This window comes from Nycticebus coucang, chromosome 16, assembly GCF_027406575.1.
Source record: "Nycticebus coucang isolate mNycCou1 chromosome 16, mNycCou1.pri, whole genome shotgun sequence".
NCBI lineage: Eukaryota > Metazoa > Chordata > Mammalia > Primates > Lorisidae > Nycticebus > Nycticebus coucang.
Genome location: NC_069795.1, coordinates 3,791,024 through 3,807,238, shown reverse-complemented (window position 1 = coordinate 3,807,238; position 16,215 = coordinate 3,791,024). Strand labels below are relative to the sequence as shown.

General features: G+C 53.9%; 1 protein-coding gene across 2 annotated transcripts in view; it reads left to right on the top strand.

Annotated features, from left to right (window-relative positions):
- UBASH3A (ubiquitin associated and SH3 domain containing A) overlaps positions 1-15,981 on the top strand; it is a 35,771-nt gene extending 19,790 nt beyond the window's left edge. Inside the window, exons 8-14 of one of the 2 annotated variants that reach the window (XM_053565696.1) lie at positions 2,409-2,508; positions 5,010-5,132; positions 7,532-7,624; positions 11,440-11,584; positions 12,190-12,296; positions 13,150-13,259; positions 13,861-15,976. In XM_053565696.1, the coding sequence (XP_053421671.1) occupies positions 2,409-2,508; positions 5,010-5,132; positions 7,532-7,624; positions 11,440-11,584; positions 12,190-12,296; positions 13,150-13,259; positions 13,861-13,998 (816 nt within the window). In that variant the 3' untranslated portion in view covers positions 13,999-15,976. Of the gene's footprint in view, positions 1-2,408; positions 2,509-5,009; positions 5,133-7,531; positions 7,625-11,439; positions 11,585-12,189; positions 12,297-13,149; positions 13,260-13,860 lie in introns of both variants that reach the window. The other variant, XM_053565697.1, reaches the window with a different exon arrangement.
- The last annotated feature ends 234 nt before the right edge of the window (positions 15,982-16,215 follow it).

Here is a 16,215-nt window from a genome sequence, read left to right as displayed (position 1 = left end):
GCCACCCCTGAGGAGCACATCAGGAGTGCAGGCTGCCCCTCCCTGGAGGCAAACAGCAATACCATGTCCCCTGGCCACCATCTGTGTGGTGGGAAGGTTGGTTCTCTGAGGTTTTCCTCAGGAGGGAGAGGCACCTGCAGCCGACCCTGGGCAGTGGAAAGGCCTCACTGACCCGTGTGGTTTCCAAACTGGCTCTTCCTGCCCTGCCACAGACATATGTGTTATGTGAACATCTCTCCTCCCAGGCCCTCCCTGCTTTAGGGATCTGAAAGGTGGGGCTGGGATCTCAGTGGGGAGCACACAGGCTCCTACGGGCACATCAGATTGTTGAGGTGACATGGGATGTCCTGTGTCTACCACAGGCCAGGTCCTGGTGCCCAGAGGCTGCTGCTGCCCAGGAGTAGGGTGGGGAGCCATGGTCTGGCTCATTCCAGAGTCTACAGAGGAGGGCTTGGGGCCTGGTCTGGGAAGCTCCCTTCACAAATAGCAGCAGGACAAAAGGGCCTTTGGGGACTTGTTACCGAGCACCCAGAGGCCAAAGCTCACCCCCCGCTGCGGAGTGAATTGCACTCCAGCAAAATTCCTCTATTGCAATCCTCACCCCAGTGCCTCAGACTGTGACTCTGCTTACACACCACGTCATTAGGGGTTGATTAGGTTCAAACAAGGTCACGAGCGTGTCCCTGATCCAGTCTGACCAGTGTCCTTGTAAGAAGAAGAGACGGGGACCGAGACACACAGAGGGACTACCTGGGAGACACGGGGGGAGGCGCTATATAAATTCCCAGGAGACCCAGTCCACTGCCCCTGACCTCAGACTTCCTGACCCCAGGGCTAGGAGAAAGTCTGGGTCTGTCTGCAGTCCTCAGACAGCCCTGCTGACGGCCATGCCCTTCCTCCCTGCCTGAGTGCCCTTCTGCCCCCTGAGGCTGCCTGCTGGCTAGGATGAGCTCAGCCCAAATAGCAGCTGAGCATGGGGCTCTGGATGCTGGCAGGACCCTCCTCACCACCTGCAGAGAGGGAGGCCCAGGGTCATGGGGCTCTTGCCTAGGGGGTGGGCCATAGACCCACCAACCATGGACAGACAAAGACAGAGCTCCTTGCACCCAGGCTCCAGAGAAAGCAGGCCCAGGCCGTGCTCCCTTCCAGGATGCTGGAGTGGGAGCCAGAGAGAGCAGACTCGGGAGGGCTCTGCCCAGGCCGCAGAGGATGCTGGAGTAGAAGCCTGGGGCTAAACTTGCTGTCCCTCTGGGTGGATGAAAACAGAAGACTGTGTCCCTGTGCACTGGCCCCACACTATGTCTGACTTTGTCCCACCCATCAGTAAGAAAAGAAACTGGCAACAGGTCTGGTGTAACGCACCTGTGGGAGGCTGGATGACAGTCCTGGAGACATGAGGTCGTAAGCCTTGGAACCTTTGCATATGATCTTATACAGAAAAAGAGTTTGCAGATGGCATTGACTTAAGGATCTTGACACAGGGTGATTTACCTGGGCCGTCCAGGTGGATCCTCAACCCAATCATGAATGTCCTCACAGGAGAAACCCAGAGGGGAGAAAAGGAGGAGGTGGTGTGACTGCAGAAGCAGAGACCACCGTGATGCAGCCACAGGCCCAAGTGCCTGGGGCCACCTGGGGCAGGAAGACGCAGAGCTGGGACTTCAGGGTGGCCTCATAGTCATGCTTCTGTGTCAACCCAGAGAGCTGTGCAGTCAGGATGGGTGCGGCAGAGGGAAGGCCCTGCACTGCCTCCTGCCCAGCAGTCCTCTCTGTCCCATCCAGGTCACCTTGGCTACGGATGTGACCAAGTCCTACCTGACACCAGATGCACCCAGCCCACTGCATCAGGCGCCATCCCTCCGCCCCCACCCTCTCTGCCTGTGACTTGACTTTCTATGTTTGCCTCTCGGCCCAGGAAGAGCTGCAGCTCTCTGAAGGAGGGACCCTGGGGACAGCAGCTTTGAGACTGAGCGAATGACATGCACCCTTGCACAACACCATGTCACGGGGTGCTGATGACACGGGCCCTCAGAGCCAGTGGGCAGCACCGCTGGACTGTGTTGATTGGAGGGGGTACCCCTGCTCTAGCATAGAGCCCCAGGCACCATGGGCCTGGTGCTGGGCACACCTCTCAGGGGCTGGGGATGTAAGCACAGGGCCCAACAGTGCCCTCCAGGCTGACAGCCAAGTCCCAGTTTCCAATTCCTCGTCCTCTGTCATTTACTGACTTTGACAGAATAGGCCATAGCTGTGGTGCCTGCAGAGGCGGCTCCCTGTCTAGGCTAGTTGTTGGGGACAAGGAACGCAGAGGCGGCTCCCTGTCTAGGCTAGATGTTGGGGACAAGGAGGGCTGCTGCTGGTGAGAGTCTAGTGCGTGGATGTTAACCACACGCGTCTTGTTTCCTCAGGCCACAGTTGCGAGAAAGAGCGTGCTGGTGGTGCGCCATGGAGAAAGAGTGGACCAAGTCTTCGGGAGGTTGTGGCTACAGCAGTGCTCCACTGCAGACGGTAGGTGGAGCCCCAGCAGTCTGGGGACAGAAGCATCGTAGGCCCCACAAATGATACAAGAGACCCCCTCCCGATTTCCAGATGCCCCGGGGCACTGCTCAGTATGTTGTCTGTGCAGTGCTTGCATATGTGGGATGTGCACTGGCTACATCTCCCCAGAGCATGGGGGTCTGTAAGCAACTACTTCACAGAAGGCAAGGGGATGGCTGTGGATCACAAGTCACCCTGCCAGTGCACCCCTGCAATGATGCCACACTGACTTAGAGCAGGGCGCCCTGAGCCGCTGGCATGTGCTGTGTCTCTGACTCATCCCGGGATCTCTCCAGACCAGCCCTGACTGCCGCAGGTCTTGGCTGCACTGCTGGACAGGTGGGTGCATCAGAGGTCATGTCTCTGCACGCCCCACTTTGCCTGATTAAAAGCCCAAAACTTAGAGCAGTGCTTATGAGTGACTGACACTCAAGCCAGTCTGTGCTAACGACTCACGTCCATGTTAACATCCACGCACATCTCGTGACAGAAGGCCTGTGGTGTCACAATTCTAGACCACGGCTCATTGTATAAATTAGGTACTGACCACACAGACAAAACCCATGTGAATCTGCCGAACCCTCCTGGGATCCCTCCAGGAGCCCAGCAAGCCCCAGAAAGGGGCAGAGAAGGGAGGAAACCCCTGGTGGGTGATAAGCACACGTCAGAAACACTCTGAGCAGATAACATGGCCAAACATGCCTCTAGTACATGCAGGGCTGATGATGCGGTCGTCTCTGCAAAACAAGATGGAGTGGAGACACGAAGGCCTAAGAAAGAAGCAATGAGACAAGTGGAGGACCCGAGGATGGAGCAGGAGGACCCAAGGATGGAGCAGGAGGACCTGAGGATGGAGCGGGAGGACAAGAGGATGGATCAACATTAAAACATACAAGAGACTTTCATGCAATCAACTGTAGATCAAAACTGTGCATTGAAGTGACACATCACGTCCTTGTAGGTGTGGTGCTGGGCGTGGAGGACCGACAAAAACAATCAACACCAAAAATAGTGATTGCACTTCATATAAAAAGAAAACAGATTTGATCATCTAGACAAACCATCAAGTCACCTCTGAGGGAAAATATTTTAAAGGTATTAGAATTTTCCAGCTGAAAGAAACGTCTGGAAATATTTTACAATATTTCTAAGGAGAAGCCCCCAATAAGCTGAATAATGGCATCTAATTGGTCTGAATCTTGTATATTTTATGGTTTAATAGTTGCAGTGGAGTGCTACCCAGAAAGACCACAGACAAAGCGTCAGGGACAGCAAAAGTCCTGAGTGGGGTGTGTTAACATTTTTTGAACCAGAAAATGCAATAAAATTGAGGGGACTCTTTCTCTGAAGAAAAAAAGAAAGATTTAAAAACTACCTTTTCCAATGAACACAGCAAACGCTGGCATTTAACAAAGGCCTTTAAAGCCTGTAGTTCAAACAAGAGTTTCCACCAACAGAAATTGCAGGCATGGAGTTTTCAGAAGAGTCCTGCATGGAACCTCCAAATCGGGGCAGGAAAGCCAGTGCCACCTTCGCCTGCATCTGCGGAAGGCTTGGGGCGGGGGTGCCTCGGGCTGTAGAGTGGATCTCAGGAAAGTCAGGGTGGCTGTCAGGACCTACTGGTAGCAGTTGGAATTGTGAAGGAAAACCAGAGTACAGTGGAGGGCGGGTGTGGTGCCCCCTGCACGGACAATCTGTCACTTGGATGATGAGACCAGCTGCCACGTGTGACCACGCTCTCTGCACCAGGTGCTGGGCTCTGGGCATCATGGCGCTGACTGGTCAGAACATCTCTGTCATTTTCCTTTTTACTGATGAGAGAGATCAAGCCACTTGTTTGTGGTCACACAGAGTGACTGGTGTGCTGGGATTTGCCCTCAGACCGTTGGATCTTAGAATACAAGTCAAACTCGGAGTGAGCCATGGCACTGTGCAGCCTCAGGGCCAGGGTGCGGGAGAGTCCCGGGGAGCCCACCTGGTTTCTGGCCTGGACTTCAAGCTGCCAACCACACGATGTACACAAAGTGCACGGCCTCATGGGTTGTGACCCCTGAGCAATGTGATGCATTTAGAGCTGTGGGGGTGGGTCAAATTTCACCTGATTAATTGTGCCAACTTGAGATTCATCCTTAGGCAAAATCAGTCATGGAGACACTTGGTTCTTTATCAGGAAAATTTCATAAGTGAGTCTTCATGAGGGCTTCTGGGAGGACAAAGGGCTGGACCCTTCCTGGGGCTGAAACCTGGGTTTTCCGCATTGAGGAAATGTTACGTGCACAGCCGTCCAAGCAGCAATTTCTCCTCCAATTGAAGCCATGTCTCCAAGCACATTCAGGAAGCAACACAGTTGACAGTCATTTAAATGATAACCTTGCTTGTAGAGTGGGTCTTGGTCTTGGGGTGGGAGGGTTATGGAACAAATCTGCACTAACTTGATGAAACTAAATGTCTAATGGTTATTTATAATTCAGGAAACTACTACAGGCCAGACCTAAACTTTCCTTGCAGTCTGCCCCGACGAAGCAACGGCATCAAACACTTTGAAAATGACCCGCCGTTATCCTCGTGTGGAGTTTTCCAGTCCAGGACAGCAGGTGCGTGTGTGCCATTGGGCAGGAAGGGACGGTGAGCATAATGATGGCTGTGGCCAGTCTGTGTCGAGCCCTCGCTACCTGCCCTGAGGTCAGCATCAGCGTGACCCTGCGGTGTGGACGGCTCAAAAAGGTTAAGTGACCTTCCCAAGGCCATGCGCCAAGAGGTCTGATCTGGGGATGGGTGGTTGGGGAAGTCGGGAGGAATGAAAGACAAGGCATGGTAATAAAGGGAGAGGGAGGAAAATCTCACAGCCTCTGTGTGCAACAGGGGGGCATTTTAAAAATTACAGAACACATCTCCTCGTTAATTTTGTATCAAAATCCTCTGCTTTGAGCTTTTATTTTAGGTCTGGGAGTTCTAGTTCCACACGGCTAGATATTTTGGAATGGAAGAGACCATGAGTCCTTCTTCATTTTATAATCCAGAAATTAAATCTCAAGAAGTCCCACAGCTGGTTTGCTGAAGGAACTTGAACCCCAACCCTAAAGCCCACCAGAGGTATTTACTCACTGGCTCTCTGGGCAGGGCAGGGGAGCCCTGATATAGAGGTGAAAATACTGAACTCACATGACCACTGATTCCATGCTCCCAATGTGGGGTCACTGGACACAGTCAGGAGGAGATGACAGCCGTTCGCCCAGGAGTCAGTGTGAGCCAACCCCACACAGCAGCAGGCTCCTCCTGCTGTTGGCACTGTGCTCAGCGCATGGTGTGTGCACAGTGTGCGTGCATGCCTGGTATGTGTGTGTACCACGGTGTGTGTGTGCTCACAGTATGTGTACATGTGTGGTGTGGGAATATGCAGTCTGCATGTGCATGTGTACAGGGTGTGTGTGTGTGCGTGTGCGGTCTGTGTGCACAGCCCGTGTACATGTGTGGCGTGTGCGGTCTGTGTGCACGCCCAGTCTGCATGTGTGGCATGTGCGTGCATGTGCGGTCTGTGCGCACGCCCCGTGTGCATGTGTGGCATGTGCGTGCATGTTCGGTCTGTGTGCATGCCCAGTGTGAATGTGTGGCGTGTGCGTGCGTGTGCAGTCTGTGTGCACGCCCAGTGTGCATGTGTGCTTGTGCAGTGTGTGCATGCGTGGTGTGAGCATGTGTGTGCAATGTATGTGTGGGTGTGCACGTGTGCATACATGCACACGTACCTGTGCACCATCCGTAACACACCTCTGCAGCTCCGTGCCTCATGCCCAAATCCTCACGTAGACACCTGCACCCTCTCGGTGTGTGCACTGGCAGCACCATGAATGGCGTCTGTGTGGGTAGTTGCTGGTCTCTGTGTGTTTGCTGGGCTGCTGTGACAAAGCACCACAGCCCAGGGTGGCTCAAACACAGTCACTTCTCACCTCCAATTCTGGAGGCTGGAAGTCCCGGATTGAGGTGTGGTCAGGGCCGTGGCAGGTCCCTCTGGGCATCTCAGGCCTCTCTCCCCAGCCTACGGATGGACATCTTCCCCTTTGTCTTCACATTGTCATCTTTCCGTGTGTCTCTGTATCCAAAATCCCCTTTTTATAAGGACATCAGTCATGTTGGCTCTTCTTCAAAGCATGACTCTCCCCACCCTGAGCTTAACCTTGAGGACTGAAAAGTCTTATTTCCAAAGGAAACCATGTTCTGAGATCACAGGGGTTAGAACTCCAATGCATCATTTTTTGAAGAGGGACATAAGTCTTCCCATGACGGCCTCCACAGAGCCTCGCTGGCTTGGCTGCTGGCTAGTTTTTATGCTGTGGACATGGCTTCTGTCCCACAGGGCAGGGCTTCTGCTGTCACAAGAGGAAATGTGGTTTGTAGGCTTGTCCTTCTGGGAGCCTCACAGATCTGGAGTTTTCTGTTGCTACAGAACAAATTACCACAAACTTAATGAAGTGCCCACTTGTTGGCTTACAGCTCCGTAGATCAGAAACCCAGCATGGGGTGGCTGGCTCTCTGCTTGGGGTCTCGAAGCCTGAAATCCAGGTCTCCACTTAGCTCAGCTTCCATCTGGAGCTCAGGCTCCCTTCAGTCCCATTTACACTGTTGACAGAATTCAGATCCTTGCAGCTAGAGGACTGAGGTCCGTTCCTAGCCTGCTGTCCACTGGGGCCACTCTCAGCTCCTGGAGTATTCCCTCATTCCTCAGGACATGGTCCCCATCTACAAATCCAGTAATGGAAACGTCTTGTGTGCTGAGTCTCCCTCACTTCAAATTTCTCTGACTTCTTTTCTGTGGCTGTCTAGAGAAGATCTCTGCTTTCAATGGGTCCACCTGACTTGTTTAGGCCCACCTGGGACCTTCCCTCTCCTGCCATAATAATGTAACATGGTCGCAGTTTACTAACGGGGCTTATGCGGGATGTGTCCACTAGGGAGGGCTGGAACTAGAAAGGCCCATTTTCCACTTGCTGTTTTCCAGGGGCCGCACTCCTGGACAGTGGCGTCCGTGTCATCTCCGTGTTCACCTCCCCAGCCCTCCGCTGTGTGCAGACGGCCAAACTCCTCCTGGAAGGTCGGTGAGAATGTCAAGAGCACCCCACGCTGCCCTGACTTTGTGGCCATTCTCCCAGGGGGGACAGGAAGGGAACGGGTGGAACTGGGTGACTGGCAATGAGTGGCCACATCGTTGTCCTGAGGCAGGCACAAGCCCATCCTGCAGGACGGCCATAGGCACCTAGAGCCTGACAATGTTTCTGGAATGCTGGGACTGGGACGCCAGTAGAGGCCTGTCCTCACACAGCTCCCCTTTGGAACTCCCCTTTCTGACTGAGCATTTAAAGAAACATCTGGAAAGGTCCCTTCAGAAGCCTAGAGAGCTGGGACTGCTGTGGGCTCTTCTAAATCCAAATGCATGACCCTCTGCAGGCAGTGGGACCTGCTGCGGGGGCTGTCCAATGCCATCCAGGCTGACAGGTGCCGGGAAACTGCGGGTAGACCCTCTGCAGCTCCCACCTCTGAGAAGGAGAAAGCTCCTGCCTGAGAAGGAGGAGGGAGGAAGGCCACCTGTCCCCAGGACTGGGCTCTGTTCCCCCTGTATTGGGAGAGGGACCATCTAGTTTCCCAGCCAGAAGCTGTGACAGAGAGGGCAGAGCTCAGATGCAGAAAGTGGGTGTAGAGGGATTTCCTTGTTTTCTTGGAGACCTGGGAAGTAAGCAAGGAGGCAGAGGTTGGAGTGTGGGGAGTGTGAGGGTGTGAGGTGGCTGTGGGCGGCACAGCCCAGACTGAGAAGTGCAGGTGCTGACTGGGCGTGCTGTGAGCCCCCTGTGAGCAGGAGTTTAAGTGCAGATGAGTGGGCTGAGCCTGGGGCTTCCTCCTGGGGCAGGCAGGGAGCAGGTGGGGACGGATCTGAGTGGGGGTATGAGGGAGTCTGAAGTGAGAAAAAACCCCAAGAGAGGGCAGGGGGCGCTGGGGCACAGAAGGCAGAGCATGCCATGGATTTCCAGCAAGGGGCAGGGGTGTGAACAACAAGAAAAGGAGGTGAGAGAAGGAGCAGAGGCCAGGGACACTGGGTGGAGAGGGGGCCGGGTCAGGGCCTGGGCACCAGGGAGTCTGCAAGTGCTGGAATGAAGCCCCAGGGTGAAGGGAAAGGGCCCTCCTCTGAGGCAGGCAGGTGGGCTATGCCTCCCTGCAGGAGAGCCTGGGGTGAAGCTGAGGAACCCTCCAGGTGGGCCGCTGGCAGGTGGGGCTGCTGGAACTCTCTGATCAGCCCCCACACATTTTCCCTGGCTCTCAGCTCCCTGCCCACAGGTCCCCAGGCCCCCAGCAGGGGGGCTCTGCCCCAGCACCTAGTACTCACCTAGTACTCGGCACATCCCGCCCTTTCCTGTGTTCTCGTGAACTTTCCCTCTTTTGTCCCTTCTCCAGTTTTTGTGAGGCCTAAAAGTCAATTCAATCAGCACAGAGGGGCCACGATCCACATTCCCCTGCTGAAAGCACCAAGACAGTTTCTGTCCACCGGCCCTGCTCCGTCCCCTCACTCTCCGTCATTTTCCACACAATTGTGGGGTCAGCCTCTGGGCAGCGTCTCAGGTGCCCAGACAGGAATACCCACTTATTTCACCTGGTGTTGGGAGTTCCCATGTTAATTGTCTCGAAATCCAGGTCTTCAGGGCAGCATGATGTAGCTGGGCCCTGAGGACAAGGTGTGGCTTCCTGACACCCCGTCCTATCCCCACCCAGGCACACACATGTACATACACACACCACATTCACACAGGTGCCCTGGGGCTCCATTCAGGTGCACAGTCACAGACTGCAGTTGTGGGGGACAGAGATTGGAGATGTGACCCTATGCTTTCTTAGGGCCACAGCTGCAGCCCAGGTACTGGGGTCAGACCACTCGGCTCAGCAAAGCCCCACACCCTCCTCCAAGCAGGAGGGAGTGTCCATGGGGAGTGTCTGCTCCGGCACTGCCCTCTCGGGGAAGGGGCGGCAGGGCCGGGAGGGTGAAGGGGGGCTCCCTAGCACCTGGGTGATGCTCTCGGCTGTGCTAGCTCCACGCCTGTCAGTGTGAGGATGGTTCTTACTAACCGTGAATGGAAGCAAAACAAATACACAAGAACTTTACCCCTGGATTGTTCAGGATCAACATATTTACAATAAATCCAACAATGGTAGTAGTAAGATTTGGCCAAAGCACGAAACACCTGCAGAGACACAGAACCTCCATAGCTGACCACCTCCCTACGCTGACCTCATTCTCACAGACCAGACATGCACCACAGGTAAGTATCAGGGCAGCAGGCCTAGTTCCTTACATTGACCACCTCTGTATGTTGACCAGTTTGTTACTGTCCCTGGGGTGGTCAACTCACAGAGGTTTGTATATGATAAAATGTGACAGGCTTGTGCCTGGGCTCCATCCTCTCCCCACCCCCAGCCTTTGATGCCCACCACTTGACAAGCAGCATCTTTTCTCCTAAACCAAGTAAGGTGCAGCTGCTTCCCCCTGGCCCCCAGAGCCACTGCACTCTCCACCTGTGGCTGGCTGCCCCTCAACGCGCCAGGCCAGCAACCACCATCCCACTGGGCCTTCCATTGTCCCAAATCATGAGGTTCTTCCCCAGCGACAGCCTTCATCTTCCTTTCCCTGCACAAGCCCTCTCATCACAGCGACAGCATTTGAATAATAAACAGGAGTGAAGTTCAGGATATTCTTTTTGACCAGCTTTCCAAAACACTTTTCATGATTCCAATGTGTTGTGGATGTTTTTCTGACTTCTATTGTTTAGACCCCTTGCGTATAAAACAGAATGTTCTCAGACGTGTCCTCTGACAGCAACAACGGCAGCGTCTTTCACCTAGGCTCACGCTGGCTTGACTCTGTGTGCAGACATTATCACTACGCCTGTTTAAGGGACACACAGTTGTAAATCCTCGGATAATGCAAGGAAACAAGGACCCCAGGCCCCTTCACAAGGTCCCAGGCACGGTCCACCTGCCTTCAGGCTGACACTGGAGGTACTGACACGCTGCACCTTAGATATCCAGCATCAGCCAATGTCCCGATGGGCCGCTTCCCACAGCCAGGCCACAGAACAGCAGCCCTCAGGGTGTCCTGGAAAGAAAGAGAGTCCACACCCACAGGAGGCTCTCATCGCACCTCTGCTGTGTTCACAATGGCAATGGGCCCACGGCAGGCAGGCAGGCAGGCCGGCGGGGAACTGGAGCCACATGAACGCCATCTAACCCACTCTTTTCTAAACATGTTTGACAAATGAGCTCTTCTCTTGGACTTTTCAAAATACATTTTGGGACAAAATACATTATGTCCAGCATTTTAAGATTAACAACATTTTCTTCATCCAAATGAAACATTATGGTCTTTTTTGCTCTGAATGAGATGGCCTGGCTTCATAGGTCTTCTTTTAGTCAAGCTATAAAATGTTCAGGAAGGGTAAGTCATGAGGAGCCAGAATGTTCCAGAAGATGGTTCTCTTCCATCCAGTCTGGTGTGTTTCTCCAGAATGTCCTTCCTGAGGCTGACATTCCCTATCATTGGCCATGACCTCCGTGGTGGGCTGTCCACCTAGATCAGGTGGGCCTGACCCCATCCCGGGATTCTGTCCCCTCCTGTCAGACATAGGGTCCTCACTGCTCTGATATCTTCCATCTGCCTGGCACTTTCAGTCTCAGAAACAGCATGGCTGTGCTTAGTCAGAAAATAGTGTTTGCCAAGAAAAGAAGTAACAGAATTTGAAAGACATCATTTGGATCCAGGTGTAAGATGCTAAGACATAGGAGGGGACTTATTTGCAGTTGCAACTTATTTGCAATTTGCAAAGCAGTTGTTAAAGGTGATAAACACCTGTTTTCTGTTGAATCCAGAACTCAAACTGGAGAAAAAAATGAAGATAAGAGTGGAACCTGGAATCTTTGAATGGACAAAATGGGAGGCCAGCAAAGCCATCCCGACATTCATGAGCCTGGAAGAGCTGAAAGAGGCGAGTTTCAACGTCGACACTGACTACAGGTAGACCCTCACTCCCTTCCCCAGCTATCTGATGCGGGTCTCATCTGGGCCTTGCCAGAGAAGGATTTTTCATGACATTGTTAAAGATGGTAAGGAAGACTTTATTCAAGGGGACCCCTGCAATTGGGGTCCATTACGAAGAGGGTAGGGTAGTTCTTGCTAAGTGACCCACCAGGAATCTTGCTGAAGGGAGGCCAGGGCGATCAGACATCACCTGGGGGTGGCAGAGCATGAGGAACCCACTCAGATATCGAGGGTAGGGGATTCTGGCTGAAACTGACCCTGCAAGGATGGACACTGCAGCCCACGGGGCAGGGCCTGGTGAAGAGGAGGGCTCAGAGACTGAAGAGACTTTGGTTGAGGAGAGAACCATTATTGCCTCATCTGAGTCTCCCTTTGCATCATACAGTCTTCCCGACATGCGGTAAGAAAGTGCACAGCCTTTGCCACGTTGGGACACAAAATTGGAGCCTCCCTGTTGACGCTGGGCCCTGCCTAGAGGCAGAGCCATCTTGGAAGAACATTCTTCCCCACTAGCCACAGCCATGTGATTCTAACCCCTGCCATCTGCCCAGCACAGCATCCTCCCCCTCTGTCCCCTCCAGGCCTGCAGTCCCCCTGTGCCGCCTCAGGCCAGCAGAGAGCTATGCCGAGTACGTGGAAAGGAGCACCGTGAGCGTGGGCCGGATCATCAGCACCTGCCCACAGGACAGTAAGTCCTCACCATTCTCAGGTATAACAGTCTCACCCCTGGGATGGAAATTTGTGGATTTTGTGAACCTGTTAATGCCCCCACCACCCCTACCTCCCTTCTTCAGCAACGAAATGTGATATGGTGCCTGTGACCATAGTATTTGGGTGCGTAAGTTCATGCTTCACCATGAGTCAGACCCCAGGACCCCACTGCAGGGCTGGGTGCAGGTGGACCCAGGACTTCAGGGCCAGCCCAAACCACTAGTGTCCATGTGACTCCAGTCAGTTTCCTAGGAAACAAAGAAGGTAACTACAGACAGGGACAGAGCGACCAGCTTCTGGGCAGAGTGGGCAGGCCTGGCCCAGGCCATCCCCGGCTCACTAGGAGGTTTCCCGGCTCTTACTTTGTGTGGATGAAGCTACACAGAGGTGCTGTCTTCCCTCCTTCCCACACTTCCCCCAAGCTGGCTGGGGCATGAGGTGTCACCACACTCAACCTGTGCACTCTGGAAGTTCTTGGGAAGTTCTTATCTAAGGTGGGTCACAGTAGGCTCGTTGTGACACCAGCTAATAATTTGGGTCAGGGCTGGGGGTAGCCATCACACTGATTAGCCATAGTCCTGACGTGTGGTTGATGGTGTCTAGGCAGCCAGCCACAAAGGCTGATGGCTCAGGCCACTTCTTACCCCATCCCTGAGGCTGGCAGGCAGCTGCTTGCACTTGGCTATTGCCTGCCATGCCTCCTCCCTGCCCCCAGGTCCCTCGGGCTTTAGGGCTCTATAGGGTAACTCTACCCCAACAACTTTGGGGACCCAGAGTCTAATAGCAGACACTGTGTGTCTGCTCTGACCTTGAGGTATTCTTTTTTATAGCCGGCGTCATCCTAGTCGTGAGCCACGGCTCAGCACTGGACTCCTGCACTCGGCCACTTCTTGGGCTGCCGCCCCAGGACTCTGGGGATTTTGCCCAGTTAGTGAGAAAGGTATGCACCTGCTTTTATCTCTTTGGGCCACAAAGTCACGCATCCCAAAGACACAGGGTTAGTGCACTCTCTTGTCAGCACTTGCACGCTCCAAGAAAGGAGCCTACCTGCTCTCATGCAAAGGGCCCTGGGCTGGAGCTGACGGACATTACTGGTCATTGGTCCCCATCACTGGTCATTTACTGCCATACAATGCAAAGAATGAGATGAAGAATTGTTAAAAGTCAGCTCACATTATAATTCCTTGCCGCTGTAGCAATAAAACCACAGCTGGTAGCCGGGCGTTGTGGCGGGTGCCTGTAGTCCCAGCTACTCGGGAGGCTGAGGCAAGAGAATCGCTTAAGCCCAGGAGTTGGAGGTTGCTGTGAGCTGTGTGAGGCCACAGCACTCTACCGAGGGCCATAAAGTGAGACTCTGTCTCTACAAAAAAAAAAAAAACAAACACAAACCACAGCTGGGAAAGGAGTGAGCGGGTTAGATGCAGAGGGAGTGGGCGCTGCCCTGGCTGCTGCAGAGGTGTTGGGTCAGTAGGCTTTAGTGCTGGTCTGAAATCAAAGACTTTTTATAAAACATTAGTAACTGAGTTAACACTCTGTTCCAGATCCCTTCTCTGGGTATGTGCTTTTGTGAAGAAAACAAAGAGGAAGGGAAATGGGAGCTGGTGAACCCGCCCGTGAAGACCCTGACGCATGGGTCGAACGCGGCGTTTAACTGGAGGAACTGGATCCTGAACGACTGAGAGACACTGGCCATAGGCACGGCTGTACAGCGGACAGGCGAGGACGCTATGCAGAGCCTGTGACATGCGTCATGCCAGAGGTGTCTTAGCGTCTTAGTCTCACCTATATGACTCATAGAAGCACGAAATGCACTTTTATATTGGGGAAGCCGTGCACCTGTTTGCTGGGCTGTGGGGGCACCAGGCAGAAGGCTGGGGGGGCCTCACCCCCCCCCAGCAGGTGGGAGTGTCCACACTGACACAGGAGGGTGGAGCCAGGGCTTGGAGGGAGATGACAAGCTGGGACACTAATTAAAGACAGGATGTGGCCCCTTTGTCGTGCACGCCCCTACTGGTTGGGTTCCCAGCTGTTTTGCCTTTTTCTATTTGAATCACTCTGTAGCTATGTCCACACAGGCCAAAAAGTCAAGAAAATGGTACAAGAAAGCCACATGCCAGATCAAAACTGGGAACTTCTCGTAGGCATCAGCACCCCGTGTATTAGTTTCCTATTACTGCCATAAATGGCCACATACTTAGTGGCGAGTGACACGTGCTATCCTGCAGTACCAGAGGTCAGAGTCTGATGGCAAGCTACATCCCTTCCTTAACCTTTTTTAGTTTTCAGAGATCGCCTGTGTCCCTCATCTAAAGCCTCCACCCCAGTCCTCCAGGACAGCAGGGGCACATCCTCCAAAACTCTGTGACCTCTGCTCCATTGTCACTGCACCCCAAAGTCCTTTCTGCCATGTGAGGCCCCACATTCACAGGCTTCCACGATTAGGCTGTGGACGCCTGTTGGCGTCATTCCTTGGCCTGCCCTTCCGAGCATAGAAGGGCCGCTGGCACAGACATAAGGGTTTTACACACACACCCCATGACGGTCTTTTGTGGCATCCCTTTTTCTCACTTCTGATTAAGATGAATGGAAAGGGGACTCTGCAAATGAGAAAACCAGAAAAAGAGCCACCAGCAACTCGACGTCCACCTGTGAGTGTGTAAACGCAGTGGTGGCTCTGACTTTACGAAGGCCATCCAGCAGGGGATGGGGTCCCCCCCGTGTGTCTCCACCCCCACCCCACGGTCGCACCTGTTCCCGCAGGCCATGCCTGGCGCAGGCAGCAAGATCCCTCCAGAGTGTGGTGAAAAGCAGCCCAGCTTTCCCCTTTCCCACCCCTGTCCTAATTCAGATGTCGTTTCACTGTTGCGGTTTGGGAATGCGGTTGATCTGTGACTGGCCATTTACAGAGCAGGCACAGAGGTGAGAGGGACAGACCTGCACTGCTCCTCCAGTCTCCCCGCCATCGCCCCCACAAGCGTGGAGCAGAACACAAAGGGGCCACCACATTAGACCCAACTCCATTATGGGCACTTTGGAAAGAGGGCGGCGATGAGGGGCTAGGAGGAAGAAGCAGGGGAGGGGCAGAGAGGGGACCAGAGGAGCAGCTTTGGATTGGACAACAAAGCCGCGAACACCCAAGCCAGTGCCTGCCTCAAGGCTGTAGCCTGAGATGGGGAAGAGCTCAGGGACAGCCCATGGCCACCCAGCAAGGCCACCGAGCCAAGGCAAGTGAAGTGAGGACCACCCTGAGCCCAGCTAGAACCAGCCCACGTCAAACACAACACATACCACATCCAAAACACGTCATGCGGAACCCGCCACACGGAATGTGTGAGGGGCCACACCTGACGAAGCCTCCTCGCCGGGCCCGTCTAAGGCTGTCGACGGAGAGAGACACATTTGCTCGTCCCTGTTAACTTGCTAGTGACATAATCTTTCTGTGCCCAAACCTAACCAAGTCTGCAGCTGACACAGCAGCAGGGAGCAGGAGTGCCACCCATTCGAAGGTCTGCCTGTGTCCACCCACAGGACAAGACCTCTAGGGCAGGACCCCAGCTATGCCCCGTCAGGTGCTGATAAGAAGATAAGGGGCCCTCTGGGATTGGTGGAGGTGCTGCCTCTGGGCACCTGCACTGCTTGTCCCTCCTCGTCATTGGATGTGAGGCAGGTGGACGTCCTCCATCTGGGTTCTTTCCGGGACATGCCAGGGCCACACTTAGTAGTCATGGTGATGAATAAAACTTTACAAACTCAGCAAATGGAGTTTGAACAGTGGCCACTTACTCAGCTGGTCTGTAACATGTCTCTGGGTCCAACTTTCCAGGGGTGAGTCCTGCCCCTGGAAAAAGCCAGGGCAGGTAATGACCCTCGAGTTCTACTGGGCTGCTGACAGTCTT